Below are 17,727 nucleotides of genomic sequence, written 5' to 3'. Positions count from 1 at the left end.
CACTATAATTGAACCTAAAAAAGGCAGTAGTTTATAATTCCATAATGGGCTACTATTGAACTTGGTGCAAGCATCCATTCACTTGCTTAACAGCTTGGAGGTTAGTTGGGGATGAAGTCCACAGATTTGGCTGTAGGTTGGATTAATAAACAATGGTAGCTATATACTTATTCAATCTAGACTTTTTCTCCAGTTGTTATCTCAAATGTGAATGCTTTTTTTCTATTTAGGTGTAAAAAGCCATGGCTGCCATTTGTGTGGGAAATCATTTGCCCGAAAAGATATGCTAAAGGAGCACATGCGAGTCCATGACGACATAAGGGAATACCTGTGTGCCGAATGTGGAAAAGGTACCAGAGCCACTCTTGTTCAGTCTTCCGATTGCCCTATAGTTGTCTGTGATTTCAATGTTTAGAAATAAAGACAGGAATTCTCTTTAGGTCTCACTTACCAGATAGCTTTAAGTTGTCTGGCAGGTGAAAGTCTCTTGTTGACCATCCACACAAAACACTTAGAGCTTGGCTTTGTTGTCACTCTTCTATACTTCTTCTTTGAATTTATGTATTTTTCATCTGGGGGAGGGGAGGATGTGGGAGGACAAGGGAGCAATTGAGGCACTTGCGGGTGGGACTGGGATGAGGAACAAAAAATTAAACAAAAGAGAAGCTCGGGAGTGGGTGGGGAATGGAATGGTTGAACCTGGAGGAGGATTTGAATAGGCAGAAACACAAAGCTCTTGCAGGGTATGGGAGTTTGGGGGTCAAAGAAGGCGCACACAAAGAGGAGAGAGCAAGAAAATGCATGCAATCCCTTGGAGTGCTCAAAGAAAAAAAAAATAGTTGAGTGAATGTGGCAGCAGAAAGATTTAAGTCATCCAATCAAAAGGATTGGAAAGAAGCTACGCTCCAGGGCAGGGACAACCAAGAGAAGAGGAAGGAAAGCCTTCAAATAAGAAGCAAACAAATGGGTGACAAGAAAACCAACTAATGGTATACTGAGGGCAAGTCAAAAGCCCACTGTAAGTTTTGGCATGGTCCACAAGAGGTCGTTCGATAACTGACAAGTAAAAGATGTCTGCCACAAGACCTACAGAACGTGGATCAAGCGTCAAAATCACCTGGCCCATTCAATTAGTAGGCAATTTAAGGAGCTAATTAGGAAACCTGCTTCACCGAGGCCCACCCTGTGTTACCTGAATACCGCTCACATAAACATGGGCTCACCAAGGCAAAAAAGTTAGGATCAGGTTTTTAGCCCTACTTGGAATGTGATGATTATCATCAAAACTACTTCATATGTTTTACTGCTATTTTTAAACTGTTACTTTGTTTGTTCTGATTCTCCTGTATATGTCAACTAAATCAAAACAAGCACTTTATGCCTATTAAGGTGGGTTACTCACTATTCTCCTTTAGTCCTGCAGCATGTCCTAAGTTGACATGTTTGCATTCTTTCACAGGAATGAAGACCAAACATGCACTGAGACACCACATGAAGCTACATAAAGGCATCAAGGAATATGAGTGCCGAGAGTGCAACCGAAAGTTTGCTCAAAAGGTGAACATGCTCAAGCATTACAAGAGGCATACAGGTAAGTATAATTAGAGGCCCAGCACTCACGTGTGATGGCCAGCCTGGTGCCATGATTAGCAGTGTGACTGACTATTTCTGTGATTTGCACAATAGAAAATCGAATTAGAAGATCTAGCAATATATTGCATTCTGATTTTTCGAATTGCAACACTAAAAGAGATGAGATGTGGTCTATTGGTTATGCTGGTGATTGTGGAGTCCACCTGGATTCAGTGCTCTTCTTAACACACATAAAAAATGTATAAGATTTTAAAGAAATCATTTTATTCAGCTCTCATTCAACCGTATATATTTCTCTATGCTGGCTTCAAAGTTTGCAACATAGACCTGTGCCACATACATCGGAGGTGTCTAAATCGCTTCATTTGTCTCCAGGCACACCCTCTGTGATCCCTATAATCCCTACAGGACCCATAAGAAGCCCACATTTATTTATAAAGTTTTATATAGCGCGAACTTGATCCCGAAGGAGGCAGTTAAATAACTTCCCACCCTATTCCCCTATAAACCCACATATTACAACTTCTCCACATAAGTCTCCACAAAGATCTCCACTACGTCACCACTCCAAATCAAAAGTGACATCTAGAAGATCTACATCCAGACAATCTGGAAGATGAAGCAGTAGACCCAGATTTAGTCTCCATCTACTACTATTACTTACTTGCTCATCAGTCAAAGTTTACTCACCTACTCTGACAGATACACCTCTGGCAAGAGCGTCTCCAATGGATAATCTTCTTACCCATAATGTGTTTTTAATGAGAGGGGCATGTAGGAAGCTGGCTCTGTGTATACTATACCAATATAAGGTATAGTGTGCACAGAGTCCAGTGGAACCCCAAAAGTAGGTAGAGGAAAAAGTAGATAGCACCTTACTCTCTATTTGTGGTAGTGTGGACGAGCAGTAAGGCGTTATCAGAGGGTAGTCTTAAGCATTTGTTGTACACAATCAGGCAGCAAATGATGTCACAGACCAATTTGTTGGTATCAAAAATATTATTTAGTTATATTTATATTCTAGAACCAAGCAAGCCTGGTACAGGTGCTAAATGGTTTTACAAGTGTAAATGGTACTTTTCAAGGCAAGTTGAACAATACTAACAAGCTGAATGAAAAAGTCTTTGTTACAGGTAAATCTTTTCAATACAGTGGAAATTACTGTTAGATTACTTTTTTTACAGATCTACTCAGTGTGATATGCCTAGATACTACACTGCTTGTAAAGGACAAGGGAACCCAATTGGATTGGTCCGGGACTATATTTGAAGCTGTCCAGCCGGACAGAAATGCTTTTAATTCGTAAAATTTACACCAAAACAATCAAGTGGGACACAAGCCTGCATCCTACCAAGCATACATCCAGTATATACAAAAAACAGGAAGGCTCAGGCAGAGCAACTTGCTTGTATATTATACATGCAATTAATACAAGCAAAGATGTGGTGGAACACCGTTACACATGGGTAATATTGATTAGGAAAACATTTACGGTGTACATATAGTCGACGATGTTTGGATCCCTTTTAAACAATATTGGTATTATCATCAGGACATAGTATTTATATGCCTGAGTAAAAATTGCTTGTAAAGAGATAATAAAATAGAGGAAGAAATGGGAACAACAGTTAAGATGAGCTTTAAAAACGGCGTATGATGTCATGCAGACGCAAGTGAACCGGTGAGAACTTCGGCATCACGGTCATTCAAGCTGTGTTGAGGATCATAGGCGGGGTGTCTTGATGTGAGACCAGCCGCTTGCATCATGGTAAGTGATCATGGTACAACATAAGGACCAATGGAAATCGGTGGCCATGTAGGTGTACATTAGACCTGGTTGGCATGGTGGGCACGTGCCATGCGAGGAACCGTGTGTCCTAAGGCAGATATCACACTGGGATATTTCCTAGTGAAAAGGTAAGTAAAGTTGTATTTACTTCTTTCCTGTTTTTCCAAGTTCTCATACAAAACCAACTCCACACGGAACAATTTTCAAGGAAAAACAGTCAATGTATTCCTATGGAGAGAATATGGTATTGGTTAACAGTAAGTACTTGGTTGTTGGAGTTGGTATTTTGGGGTTAGAACCAGGAGGCACTCTTGAAACACCCCCAGCAGCACTAGGGCAGCTGGGTGCAGTGCTGAGGCCCAATGTTATCCAATGGGGGATAGGGAGCCTCCGGTTGGTGGCTGCTCACGAGCAGGCCACAGGGTTAGTGGGAGCAAAACTCCTGGTGTTAGGCTCTGGGCAAAGGGCAGGGTGCTTTTTTGGCATTGGGTGCCCTGTTGATTTCAACTGGGATTCTCCGGTTGCAACAAAGACTGCAGGCTCGGGGATGAAGACCTTCTGGAGGTGACCACCGATTGGAGAGGTAAGTTGGGATGCCTGAAGAAGCTGGGACCCTGTCAGTTGGGCCACCCAAGGCCGTGGGACGTTGGGTGCAAGGGTGTCTTTAGGCGGCTGGTTTGCTCACCAGCTCCGGTCGGGGACGGATCTTCCAGAAAGAGGCTGCAGGCTTGGCTTGGAGTTTCGAGGCAGGTCAGGGATCACCAGGTCAGGGTTCCTGGGGAGACCTCCTCGTGGTGTTGGGCTGCTCAAACTCGGGTGTTGGGTGCAGAGTGGTGCAGACTCACGGTTTTGGCTGGAGTCTGCATCTTTTGGTGAGCAAATCTGGTGCTCACTGGAGACAAAGTCTTCGGTTTTGAAGGCGAGCAGGTCCTTCGGGTTCGTGAGGCTGCTGGCTGCAGGCCACACCTGGATTTTTCTGGAGCAGGTTCGAGGTGCGGACAGGCCGGTAGGGCTGGGGCCAAGTCAGTGAGCGTCCTCCTCTTAGTTCTAGTATAGCTTCTTCGGTCCTTATTCTTTTCTTCTGGCCGGTTCTTGTCTGAGGAGGCAAGGTTCAGGGTGCCCCTAAATGCTAAATTTAGGGGCGTTACCGGTAAGTAAAGGTTGGGGCTGTAGGAGAGTAGGGTCTGCAATCCTATGATCACCCGGACTTTTTGCTTTTGTTTCACTGGTTTACGACTTTCTCGGGCTGTGGGCCTGCTAGTCAGACCCACAGCCTAGCTGTTCTCTCTCTAAATTGATGCGTGTACCTTAGGTGCATTACCCAATTGGAACTGGGCCACCCTGTCAGACCCTGTAACTCAGGGCATCGGTGTACCCAGGGCCTACCAGGGGCTGAAGCATGTATTATGCCACCCCTGGATGGCCATCTAAATCTGACACAACTGGCTGCATGACAGCTGGGGCAACGTAGCGTACCCGCTCGTTGCTTTAGGTATAGTAGCCCTCTATCTAACCATACAATGGACACCCGAGTTCCTATCAGACACTCCTATGGCAGGCCTTGACAATCCTGAAGGCAGAGTGCTTGGAATCGTGTGAATTGGGTTCTGGCCCGAGCCGAGCCCGGTTGCAGCTTGCGGAACCAAGACCCAATGGCTGTTCCATGATAACGCGTACCATATCGGTAACTTCGGTATTGCGTTATCAAGACATGTCGAGTAAGGTGTCATACGAATCGGGATGCTACCCCCTCACCAATTCTGGCGACGAGGTTAGCATTCCGCCCTTCTAGAGGGACACGACATGTATGTAACTGTGAACCCCGGTTAAAGTTAACTGAAGCCTCAGCTCCACAAAATGGACGCTGCCACCACAGACACAAGTCTGACCTCCTGCTGCTGGGAGTCCTTCCAGCGAGGAGAGCCTGGACAAAGGGTTTCCTGTCAAGGGCGGTGTTCGCACCGCCCCAGACAGGGTTTGTGTATTCTGGGTAGGTAGGGCTTTGCGAGAAGGTGACTGCGGAGTGGCACCCCGGTGCTCACTACGCATCTGCCGGTCAGAACCAGTTCCAGGGGCGCCCAGCCCCTGACCTGGGGAAAGTCCGGCAGGGGAGAGGGGTGTAACGACCCCCCTTCCTGGTCGCAACCCTAGGGCAGGACCTAGTCATGTACCCACCCCTTTCTTTAGGATAAAGGCCGGAGCGGGGACCCTTCCAAATTAGATCATCTTTGAATCAAGAATACTTTCTGCGAAAGGACTTCGAGACTCTTCTCAAGATTTCTCCCTTGTGGCTAAGGAGTAGTCACCCTGCACCAGCGGGCACCATCTAAGAACTCTGCGGTTTGCTGCAAGTCCTTCCTCAAGGAATCCGACGGCCCAGCTCGACGAGAACCGGCTTCCCTGGCACCTCTGACCTCTACCCACGTCGTCAGCTCAGCTGAGATCTGTGGGTGCGACGAGACCTCGAGGGACCGGCCATCATCAAAACCTGCACGCTTTCTTAATCAGCACGACCATCGAAGCAATTCTCTGGTGAGTGCTCTGGGGTCCGAGAAGCCCCGACCCTGAACAGCTCCAGCACCGAAGTGCAGTCTCCCAGCATCTCCACGATCTGCGTGGGGCCCTTCTGCTCGCTGCTCAGCACGTTGTCTGGTCACTAGCCGCTGGCTCGTGCCCTTCTTTGACGACAGTCCGACAACCAACGCTGCTGGTCTGGTTGCTCCAGACTGGCCTTTGCTTCCATCTTTGAGAGAAGCACCCCGGACCCTCCTGGTCCACTCAAGACGCCATTTTAGGCCCACCACGTGGCCCTGAAATCTGCCAAGGCTTGTTGCCCCAATCCTGGGCCCAGCGACGCCGACAGCCTCAACCTTCGTGGGACAGCTCGCACCTCCATCCTGGTCGCCGACAACGCCTCCTGGTCCGTGAGACTGCAGAGGCTAGCGTCGCCCACTCACCTAGTCGAGGTGACGGCCAACCGGTGCCTTCCTGGTACCCTCTGACTACTGGCTAGTAGTACGAACTTGGTCCCCTCTGCTTTCAGGTATCAACGATCTCTGATCCAGGCTTGGATCTCTACGAACTATTCAGCACTGGTCACCGGCCAGCAACTCCTTTTCTTCCGGCTCCTGGCTCGTCAGCGAAGACCCCGACGCCTGTAAGACTTGTGCAGCCGCAGCCCTCGTGGCTAGGTAACTTCGGCATTTCGGTGCCTGCATAGCCTCCTTACTCTAGGGTCCCGAGTCCCTCGCTTCCGACTTGCCTTATCGGGTCCGCCCGAGACCACTAAACTTTCTGTGTCCTCGGACACTTGTTTTAATTGTGCACTTGAAGTATTTTCCGAAGAGTTTTGGTTTGTGCTTAGTACCCTGTCCTCATAAAGAGTCCAGGGCTGTTGTGATTCTTAATAAATATTCTGTTTATTTTCATAACACTTGTGTGGTGTCCTTTCACTTGGGGTTCAAGGGGTATGTGATGGTATAACAGCTGGCTTAACACGCCCTCTAGAGTTTAGCCCGAAGACTGCTCGTATCCACGCTACTAGGATAGCTGGTCTAAGGTTGACTTACAACCAATCACCATAAGGGTCGTTTGGAACGATACATAGCGGTCGCTAGAATAGCGAACGCTGCATATCGGGCCAACTTCTCACAGGGGCCAATGGGTCTCTTCCTTGGGGTGGGTTCACCTCTTATTATGCCATCTTCCAGTGGGAGGGGGACATATGCCTCCCTCTGGTTGGCTGGGTCCGCCCGCCTGAGGGGTGGGGTTGGCAAAGGTGGGCACACCTCCCTTCCTCACTTGGTTTTCCTGCCGATTCTCCAACCAAAAGGTGCCGGTGGGAGTCAATTGCTGGATGCAGTAAAGGTCTGGGGTAGCTCACAAAGTCGGCGACCCTGCCCATCCTGGGGGAGAAGGGTTGGCACCTCTACCCAGGATGTACATTGTTTCAGACCCCTGAGAGCAGCAGGCTCTCGACCTAGGAGTCCAGAAACCTGTCTGGTGGTGGCTGCCTGGACACTAGTTTTAGGTCGTTTTTCCACTGGCATCTCTTAGATGCCCTCTAAGTGCATTGTTCATTAAATCCCACACTGGCATCAGTGTGGGTTCAATGTGCTGAGAAGTTTGATACCAGTTTTCAGTAAAGCCATTATGGGGCTATGGAGTTTGTAATGACAAACTCCCAGCACCTTATACTCTTAATGGCATTACTGCACTTACAATGTCTAATAATTGATTTAGACACTGTATGTGGTACAGGGCTCATGCACCTGTACCCTCACTACTGGTATAGTGCACCCAGCTAGAGGGGTGGCTGACCTATGCCAGGGCAGTGGGTTGTAGGCATGGCACACAGATGTGTGCCATGTTGACTCTTCACTTTCTTCTGCACCCAAACATGCAACCTGCAAAAGCAGTGTGTTTGTGTGTATAAAGGTACAGGGCCTCTAAGGGTGGTACAATAAGTGCTGCAGCCCTTAGTGGCCTTCCCTGGCCACAGTGCCCTTGGTACCTGTGGTATCATTTACAAGGGACTGACCTCTGGCCAAAGAGTGACAATTGGTTTTGTTTTTAGTGCAGTTTTAGGGAAAGAACATAGGCCCTGGGTACCTGTTTGGCAGGAACCCAGGGCACACTCAAAGTACATCAGTAGTTTAGCAAAAAGTGGGGGCAACCATGCAAAAAGAGATCAATACATTTCAAAGTTAAACAGTTCAAGACAATACTATACATTTTAAATTCTAATCTTAAAATTGTATTCACCGCCTATTTTGTCAAATTGAATTTGATTAAATATACATTTTATAAATGTATTTTTGTAAACGGTTTTTATTAACCATATACAATCATGCAAAAAGAGGGTACTTTCTTCCAGGGCAGCAAAACTGTACATTGATGTCCCTAACCCTACTACATAATTTATAAATTTCAGTGATTATTTGAAATCTGTTTCTACATGAAGAGTAGAACATAGGTCCAGACGTACACAGCGTTCAGTCCAAAACCCATGTAGGGCTAGCCGCGTTTCTTTCAAGTGTCTTCCAGAATATAAAAAGGCATTAGTAAACTAGTTGGAACACAGCATGTCACCTACAACCCTTGTTAGGCCGGCCGCGTGACATAGTACATATAGCAATATTAGAGTGTTGTGGGAAGTCTCTGGACCTGTTAAAAATCCATAACATTGTGAACATGGGCAAGAGGCCCATATAAAGGGGATAGCGGTAGATGGACAGAAAAGGGTCGGAAAAAAGAGGAGATAGTAGAAAGGAGAGGTATATAGCAACTTGGGTGGTTGGGTGGACGGACGGGAAGTGGTGTGTGGTGGTATCTGTTGTTGAGAGTGAAGGCCTTGATGCCTTTTGAAGGGAGTGGTGTGGAAGATTGTTCTAATTATATGAGGAGCTTGTTGGGATCTGGCAGGGGTAAAGAATCTTCAGAGTCGCAGCGTTCTAAGTTTGGAGGGTAGGTAGCGCGCGCATGTTCTATTTTACAGAGGTATTTAATAAAGGTCGCCAAACGGCGGTGAAGCAGGTGTTGCGTGATTGCAGTTGTGCTGTAAAAAGTTCCATGGTTATTGCATACCATAAGCGCACGAACCAAGCGGCAATTGGGGGAGTCTCTGCCTTTTTCCTATATAGTGCTATAAGTTGTTTAGCTGCCTCAAGCATGTGAAGTGCTATAATCCAATCGCTGCGGGTGACCGCTTTCAGGTTATCAGGTTTAAGGCCCAAAAGGATTGTGGCGGCGGACTCAGGCAGGGTGAAACCCAGTACCTCCTTAACACCATGCGCGCTAGCACGCTGGGTTTTGCGGAAACGCACTTTACGTGACGAGCTGGGCTCATCATCAGCGTGCGAGGAGGCTACGCCATGACGAGCCCAGCTCGTCATCAGCGTCGAAGGGGTTAATATGACTAAGGACTTCCTTCCAAAGCAGGGTCAGGAGCGGACAATCCCACCAAATGTGAATTGAAGTCTCCAGATGCATTCGAACACCTCCAGCACAAGGGGGACGTGGCAGGGAACATTTTGTGCAGTCGAGCGAGCGTGTAATACCATTGTGCCATAATTTTGTATGCATTTTCCCTCTGTGAGATGCTACAGTAGACCCTAGGAATGTCCCGCCATAGGCGATTCCACTGTGTAGGTGTGATTTCCGCGGTTGACATCCGCTGCCATTGGCGTTGATATGGGTGTGTAGTTAGTACCGGAGGGTGCTGTAGGATCTGGTATGTCAGAGAGATAAGGCCTTTCGAGTCGTCGAAAGAACTGACCAGCCGCTCAAAGGGGGTGAATAGCCGGACAGCAGCCTGGTGCATCTCTGGTGACAACACCCAATGCCGCAACTGTGCATATTGTAGTCCTGCTCCCAGTGGAAGACGAAATTCTTCCCTGCACTGGGCAAACGTCTTAAGCGTGCCACCTTCGTACAGGTCTCCGATCACTCTGCAATCCCCCTGTAACCATTTGGCGAATGTTTGTGAGTGGGGGGCTGGAGGGAACAGTGGGTTACCTGCAATTGGGGTGTGAGGGGAGGGGAAGGTTGTCAGTCCCTTACGCGCGACTACTTTGTCCCATATATCTAGGACCGTTTTAGTAGGCACTGCAATAATAGGCAATGCGGGAGCGCGCCGTACGGTGGAGCCACGTAAGATCCCAAATGGTATGCCTAGCTACCATCCTGTCCATATGAAACCACACCTTTTCGCTTTCAGTGGTTGTCCATTCCGAGACAAAGTGGAGGTGTTAGGCCCAATAGTATTCAAGAAGGTTTGTGGCACGCTAGCCCCCCTCTGTCTTGCGGCAGCATGAGAATCTTGTGGGAGAATCGTGGTCTACGTCCACCCCATATGAAGTTAGGGATATCTCGTTGGAGGCCCTGTATCTGGTGTTGTGGAATAGTGGTGGGGAGACATTGGAATAGATACAAGATTTTAGGGAGTATCGACATTTTGACGGCGTTAAGCCTACCCAGCCAGAAGATAGTTAGGGGTTTCCACCTCCGTAAGTCCTCCAAAATCGTTATCTTGCATCCCAGCCAATTGACCTGAGTCCATGTGTCCAGGGAGGGGTCAGTTGAAGCCCTAAGTATCGGATATGATCCGTGGCCCATTGGTAAGGGGCGAGCGTCTTCAAGACTGGTATCTCCTCTTCTGGAATCGTGAGGTTTAAAGCCCAAGATTTGTCATGGTTAATTTTAAGGCCTGAGGCCCGCACAAAGGACTGTAGCAGATTGTGAAGCGCCGGGAGAGATATATGTGGACGCGATAGTGTGAGGATAAGGTCATCCGAAAAGAGTGCTACCTTGTTCTGTGAACCTCCAAGAGTGAGGCCATGTATGTCACACACTGCCTGATCATCTCTGCTAAAGGCTGTATCACCAGGGCAAATAGCAGAGGGGACAGGGGGCAACCCTGCTGCGTACCCCTATGTATGGAAAAGGATTCTGTAAGCTGCCCATTGACCCAAACCCTAGCTTGCAGAGAGAGATCAGGGGCCATGATCATAGAAATCATGTTTCGGCCCAGTCCGATCTTGTGTAACACCACACGAAGGAAACCCCTGTCCACCCGGTCAAATGCCTTCTCCGCATCAAGCGACAGAAGGCAGGCTGGTATGTGCTTTCCCCACCAGGTGCGCAATTCTACGCACATTGTCTGCCCCTTGTCTATTGCGAATGAAGCCACCTCGGTCCGGCTCCACAAGGCCAGGCATGTATTTTGGTGTAGATTTTGAGGTCTGTGTTCAGCAAAGCTATGGGGCGATAGGATGCACACAACGTGGGATCTTTTCCTGGTTTGGGGATGAGAGCTATTTCTGCCATACCCATGGAGGGCATCGGCCCTTCCGTGTCCGAGAAGGAATTGTATAATCGCAGGAGATATGGCTGAGGTTGCACTATGAACATACGGTAAAAGGCCAGTGGTAAGTTGCTGGGCCTGGCGTCTTCCCGAGATGGAGGTTTTTTCAACGCCGCTGTCAGTTCCTCTGCAATTAGAGGGCCGTCTAGTTGTTTGGCGTAGTGTGGGTGTATTGGGATCCAGGGGCATTGGTTCAGAACATTGGTAATATGGGCTTGGGAGGGCGCATCCACCGCATAAAGGGCAGTGTAATAGGTCCTAAAGGCCTCACATTTAGCCAGCTCCATGGTGACCCTCTCTCCATCCGGCAATTGAATGTTCGCTATGTGGGCCTTCGCTGCGCGCGGTCGCAAGTGCTTCACCAGCAATCTTCCACTTTGTCCCCCCTCCTTAAAGTATCGTTGTTTTAGGGCAAGCAGGGACCGCTCAGCTTTATTGGTGCGCAGGGAGCGAAGTTGACCCCAGTGGTTTGCGAGTCGCCGGCGACCAAACCTGATCCTGTTTCTCTGGTTTCTTAATGCCCTTGGAGAGGCTATCTTCCAGGCGGCGGGCTTCCTGCGCCCATGCACTTGATATAGATGTGATGTGGCTGCGGATTGTAGCCTTGAAGGCATCCCACACCGCAGGTAGATCATTGCTCACAAAGTAAGAGTCAATGGCAGTCCGTATGCTTTCCACATTGGCTGGATCCCGCTAGATATGTGGCAGCAGGCGGGTGGGGCAAGCAGCCGGATCCTGCAGGAGAAGCTCAACATGTGCATGGTCGGATAGCGAAATGGCGGACATGGATGTGGCTAACGTATCCCTTACAAGGGCGTGAGAGATAAAAAGTTAATACGCGAGTATGAGCGGTGGACGTGCGAGTAGTACGAGTAATCCCGCACCTCAGGAGAGTGGTATCGCTATGAATCCATCAAGCCAAGGTCTGTTATCTGTTTTCGGAGTGCTGACATGGCCCCCGACCCATTTGAGGAGGCTTCACTACGGTCCATCACAGGATCCCACACCAGGTTAAAATCTCGCCCCAAAATCAAGGAGGGATCGCCCTGTGGCACATGTTCCCGTAGGAGTATTCGGAGGTAGGAGTCCTGCATCTGGTTCGGCGCGTGGACATTACACAGTGTGAATAGGCATATCGAAATCTCCACCCCTGCTCTGATAAAACGCCCATCTAGGCTACGAAAAACTTGTGGTTCCCCCTGCCTGATACCATTTCTGCATAAGATAGCCACCCAAGCCACCCCCAGCCATGTGGCCCAGAATTGGAGGGGATATTTAGGGTGTGCCATGCGAGGGGTATCTACTTTCAACAGATGGGTTTCTTGAAGAAAGAGGTTGTCTGGACTGTGTTGAAGTAGGTAGCGCCACAATTGCTGTCGCTTGTGGGGGAGTTAATCCCCTTGACGTTAAGGGATAATACCTTTAAGGGTTCGGGGAGAGCCATAAGTATATCTGATCCCAAGTTAGTCCATCAAGCCACCGTAGAAAATATAGCAGGATAGGGGAAGGGGGGTTCAGTGGCGGATTCTCCCTATGGACCGGGGCGCACCTTAGCCTTGTAGTCTCCCGCCCGCCATACCCAGTAGACAGAAAGAGAGAGAACAGAAGATTCAGGCAACTTGGAGGATATAACAGAGAAAAACAAATAACCAACATTGGCCAACCGGGCCACATCGTTATGTTCCAGTCACAGGCCAGCCTGCATCCTAAGGTTTGGATGGACCCAGAGACGTCACTCTCTCAGGAACAGATGGGGGTAGGTTGTCTGCTGCACTCTAGTTTATCCAGGTAGGGTGCTTCGGCACCAGCTACACTGCGAAAGGGGAGTTGGGGCAGTGTCCAGAACACAGCGGCAAGCATTAAATTCGACCAGGGAAGAGTCGTGCTCTCCGAGGCAAGTCTCAGAGTTCGTTACGGGCACATGAGCTGTTTATCAAGGGACTGGAGAATCCGGGCCTGTCTCTTGCCTGGTCACCCTCCAAGGACCTGATGTGTTCGATAATGTCCTTTTTAGCCTACAAAGATGATTGCTTGTCAAGCAGTGGTGAGCGTCTGCGACGACGTATGGTGGACCAGGACGGCTTGGCAGACAACTGTGTGGGAGGCGCTGGATGGGTGGGGCTGGCAGGCCAAGAGGTGGGAAGTCGGGAGTACTTGAGCCGCTTCTCGGTAGGACCTTATCACTTTACATTTGGACTCCCATGGAAAAATAAGGGCGAATGGGTGGCCCCACTGATAGGAGATGTCCAGGCTCCGCAGTTTGTCTGTTACAGGTATAAAGTCGCAGCGGCGTTGCAAGGTATTGGGTGCTAGGTCCTAGAATATCTGGATCTTGTTCCCATCATATGTGAGGTCCTGCTTGGCCCTCGCCGCCCGAAGAATAGTTTCTTTTTCTGTGAAGATGTGAACCCTGGTTAAAATGTCCAGAAGGAGGCCTGGCCTGCCCGCGGGCCCGGCGACCCGGTGTGCCCGGTCCAAAGCTGGCGGGGAAGCGTCGTCATCTCCCCAGGCCTCGTGGAGTAGCTGTGCCACATAAGTCATAATGTCTTTCCCTTCCACCCCGAGAGGAACCCCCCGGATGCGGAGGTTTTTCCGGAGACTTTGATTTTCCAGGTCCTCCTGCTTCAGTTGCAATTCTATGTGTTGGTCTTCCAGGGCGGCCAGGCGTTGCCAGAGTTGCTCCTGATCCTCTTGCGGGCGTCAGCCGTTTTCTCCAGTCTGTCCACTCGTTCGCCTTGGTCCGTAACTTCCTTCCTGAGTTCCCAGACACAGGAGTGGACTCAGACATGAAGGAGGCCATACATGCTTGTGTTCCCTGTGGTGAGTCCCCTCCAGCCTGTTGGGCCACCTCGGTAGGTGCAGACTAGCCCGCCTTACCCCACATCACTGCCACAGAGTTGTCCTTGGTGGCTGGCACTGAGACATCCTTGCCTCTATTGGTGCGTGTCATTGTTGAGCCGTGGCCGTCCTGCGAGGCTCCAGTCTCAAAGGTCACCATAGGATGGGGCCTGTTCTCCTGCACTCGCCGCTCTCCGCCTCACACCGGGACCAGGGAGTATGGTGAGATCTAAGTCAATGGCCAAGGTAGTTTAACCTTCTGGGGCGCAGCTACCCCATCCACTCATGGCAGTTGCAGGTAGGGGACAGTTCCCGCCGGCTCAATACGGCGCAGACAGGGCGGTCGAGGAGATGCAAGAGGAAGAACGCGCGAAAAAGCTAACAGCACCTTTTCCAACTCAGGTGACTAGGAGCTCACAATCAGTAAGGAGCAAGTGCGGACCTCTCCATGTTTGCAACAGGGCCCAAACTAAGTGTTCACATGGGGAGAAGCCCTCAAAGTAGTCCCTCCGCTCCAGACATCCAGGGGCTACAGTAATCAAGCAAAGAAGGGAGACATGATAAAGCCCCACCATGAGAGGTCGCACTCGGCAGTCTATCAAGATACCATTCGCGGTTGGGCAGGGGCCCCAGTCCACACCGATGTCTCAGCCAAAACCACAAGGCTCACGCCACTCCCCCCAACCCCTCCAGGGGAGACAATGGCGACAGGGGAGCTACTCTTCAGGCCCCCCTGATGATGTCGATATCTGGGGCCCCAACCAGGCCCACAGCGTGATCTCGGGCTCCACAGCGTCCCTTCTGCGCTGCGCTCCCCTCAGGCTCTGTTCTAAGATGGCGATTCAGAAAAGGGGGTGGGGATGAACAGAGTGTCTGAATTAAGCAGACCACTCTTACCCAGTCCAAAGATCAGGGCTTGATCCATCACCGTTTTTGAGCTCACTGCACCATCCCAGCTCAGAACCTGGCTATATGCAAATTAGTCTGACCCTGGCCCAGTGCATCATGGGAACAGGGCAGACCAAACTACCAAGCCAATTCTTATACTGGGAAGGAAACAAGCTACCGGGGACCGGTTTCTGGCATTTCAGCCGTCTTCGGCCCGGCTTGCTTGAATCCTGATGGTGCAATGAGCAAGGGACTCACATCTGAGTATACCCTTCCACGCTTATGGTGGACAAAAACGATTCAGAAAAGGGGGTGGTGATGGACAGAGTGTCTGAATTAAGCAGACCGCTCTTACCCAGTCCAAAGATCAGGGCTTGATCCATCACCGTTTTTTAGCTCACTGCACCATCCCAGCTCAGAACCTGGCTATATGCAAATTAGTCTGACCCTGGCCCAGTGCATCATGGGAACAGGGCAGACCAAACTACCAAGCCAATTCTTATACTGGGAAGGAAACAAGCTACCGGGGACCGGTTTCTGGCATTTCAGCCGTCTTCGGCCCGGCTTGCTTGAATCCTGATGGTGCAATGAGCAAGGGACTCACATCTGAGTATACCCTTCCACGCTTATGGTGGACAAAAACGATTCAGAAAAGGGGGTGGTGATGAACAGAGTGTCTGAATTAAGCAGACCACTCTTACCCAGTCCAAAGATCAGGGCTTGATCCATCACCGTTTTTTAGCTCACTGCACCATCCCAGCTCAGAACCTGGCTATATGCAAATTAGTCTGACCCTGGCCCAGTGCATCATGGGAACAGGGCAGACCAAACTACCAAGCCAATTCTTATACTGGGAAGGAAACAAGCTACCGGGGACCGGTTTCTGGCATTTCAGCCGTCTTCGGCCCGGCTTGCTTGAATCCTGATGGTGCAATGAGCAAGGGACTAACATCTGAGTATACCCTTCCACGCTTATGGTGGACAAAAACGATTCAGAAAAGGGGGTGGTGATGAACAGAGTGTCTGAATTAAGCAGACCACTTTTACCCAGTCCAAAGATCAGGGCTTGATCCATCACCGTTTTTTAGCTCACTGCACCATCCCAGCTCAGAACCTGGCTATATGCAAATTAGTCTGACCCTGGCCCAGTGCATCATGGGAACAGGGCAGACCAAACTACCAAGCCAATTCTTATACTGGGAAGGAAACAAGCTACCGGTAGCTTGTCTCCTTTCTAGTGAAGAATTGGCTTGGCCAGGGACAGACTGATTTGCATATAGCCAGGTTCTGAGCTGGGATGGTGCAGTGAGATAAATAACGGTGATGGATCAAGCCCTGATCTTTGGACTGGGTAAGAGTGGTCTGCTTAATTCAGACACTCTGTTCATCACCACCCCCTTTTCTGAATCGTTTTTGGCCACTATAGGAGTGGCAGGGTATACTCAGACATGAGTCCCTTTCTCACTGCACCATCAGGATTCAAGCAAGCCGGGCCGAAGAAGGCTGAAATGCCAGAAACCGGTCCCTGGTAGCTTGTCTCCTTTCTGGTGAAGAATTGGCTTGGTAGTTTAGTCTGCCCTGTTCCCATGATGCACTGGGCCAGGGACAGACTGATTTGCATATAGCCAGGTTCTGAGCTGGGATGGTGCAGTGAGATAAATAACGGTGATGGATCAAGCCCTGATCTTTGGACTGGGTAAGAATGGTCTGCTTAATTCAGACACTCTGTTCATCACCACCCCCTTTTCTGAATCGTTTTTGGCCACTATAGGAGTGGCAGGGTATACTCAGACATGAGTCCCTTTCTCACTGCACCATCAGGATTCAAGCAAGCCGGGCCGAAGAAGGCTGAAATGCCAGAAACCGGTCCCCGGTAGCTTGTCTCCTTTCTGGTGAAGAATTGGCTTGGTAGTTTAGTCTGCTCTGTTCCCATGATGCACTGGGCCAGGGACAGACTGATTTGCATATAGCCAGGTTCTGAGCTGGGATGGTGCAGTGAGATAAATAACGGTGATGGATCAAGCCCTGATCTTTGGACTGGGTAAGAGTTGTCTGCTTAATTCAGACACTCTGTTCATCACCACCCCCTTTTCTGTTCTAAGATGGCGGCACCCGTGGGCTTGCAGTCCCGCCACCTGCCCCCCACCAAGTCCAGGGGGCAGGCAGGTGGCAGTCCATGCAGTGTGCCTCCCCAGGCCAGTGGGGCTCACTCACCAGTAGGGTCTCCAACGCCGTCCTCTGTCGCACCCCAGGCGCTGCCTCCCCTGTGGAGCCGCTCCTACAGAGGTGGAGGGTGTATTCCGGTATCTCTTGCCTGTGGTGGGCGCGCTCCCGCTCCAGCTGAAGTCCTGCTTGTGCAGTCCAGGCTAGTTGCCCATGCCATTTCAATCCAGGTCAGTGCCCCGCAATCCCACCTTTCCAGCCGGCGCTATACGCAGCCACCGGGTACTCGGGGAACAGGACCGAGCGTCCCCGTACCTCAGGAGGGATCTAGACCAGTGCAGGCAAAATGGCGAGCGCTGTATACTGCAGGTTAAGGCCCACCGCCGCCGTCAGGCCGTCTCCCAATCCGCCGGGAACACACCTCAGAGATCGTCTGTTGTCAGGGGCCCGCACTCACCAGGGTTCGGGTGCTGCAGGTGCATGGTGCCGAGAGCAGGCAAAGTCTCATCGAGCCGAGATCAGGTCACCCGCCATGCTGTGCTCCGGGGACCGCTTTCAGCACAGCCTGCAAAATGGCGCCTCGGGCCTACCT

The 17,727-nt window shown here is 50.2% G+C and overlaps 1 protein-coding gene across 3 annotated transcripts in view; it reads left to right on the top strand.

The window, feature by feature from the left end:
- PRDM15 (PR/SET domain 15) overlaps positions 1-17,727 on the top strand; it is a 502,608-nt gene that overhangs the window by 349,049 nt on the left and 135,832 nt on the right. For all 3 annotated transcript variants that reach the window (XM_086935443.1, XM_086935442.1, XM_086935441.1), the window contains 2 exons: positions 231-350; positions 1,460-1,591. In XM_086935443.1, the coding sequence (XP_086791569.1) occupies positions 231-350; positions 1,460-1,591 (252 nt within the window). The remainder of the gene's footprint in view (positions 1-230; positions 351-1,459; positions 1,592-17,727) is intronic.

Source organism: Lissotriton vulgaris, chromosome 8 (assembly GCF_964263255.1).
Source record: "Lissotriton vulgaris chromosome 8, aLisVul1.2, whole genome shotgun sequence".
NCBI classification, from domain to species: domain Eukaryota; kingdom Metazoa; phylum Chordata; class Amphibia; order Caudata; family Salamandridae; genus Lissotriton; species Lissotriton vulgaris.
The sequence above is the reverse complement of the archived record's forward strand: the minus strand, read 5'-3'. Positions and strand labels throughout refer to the sequence as shown.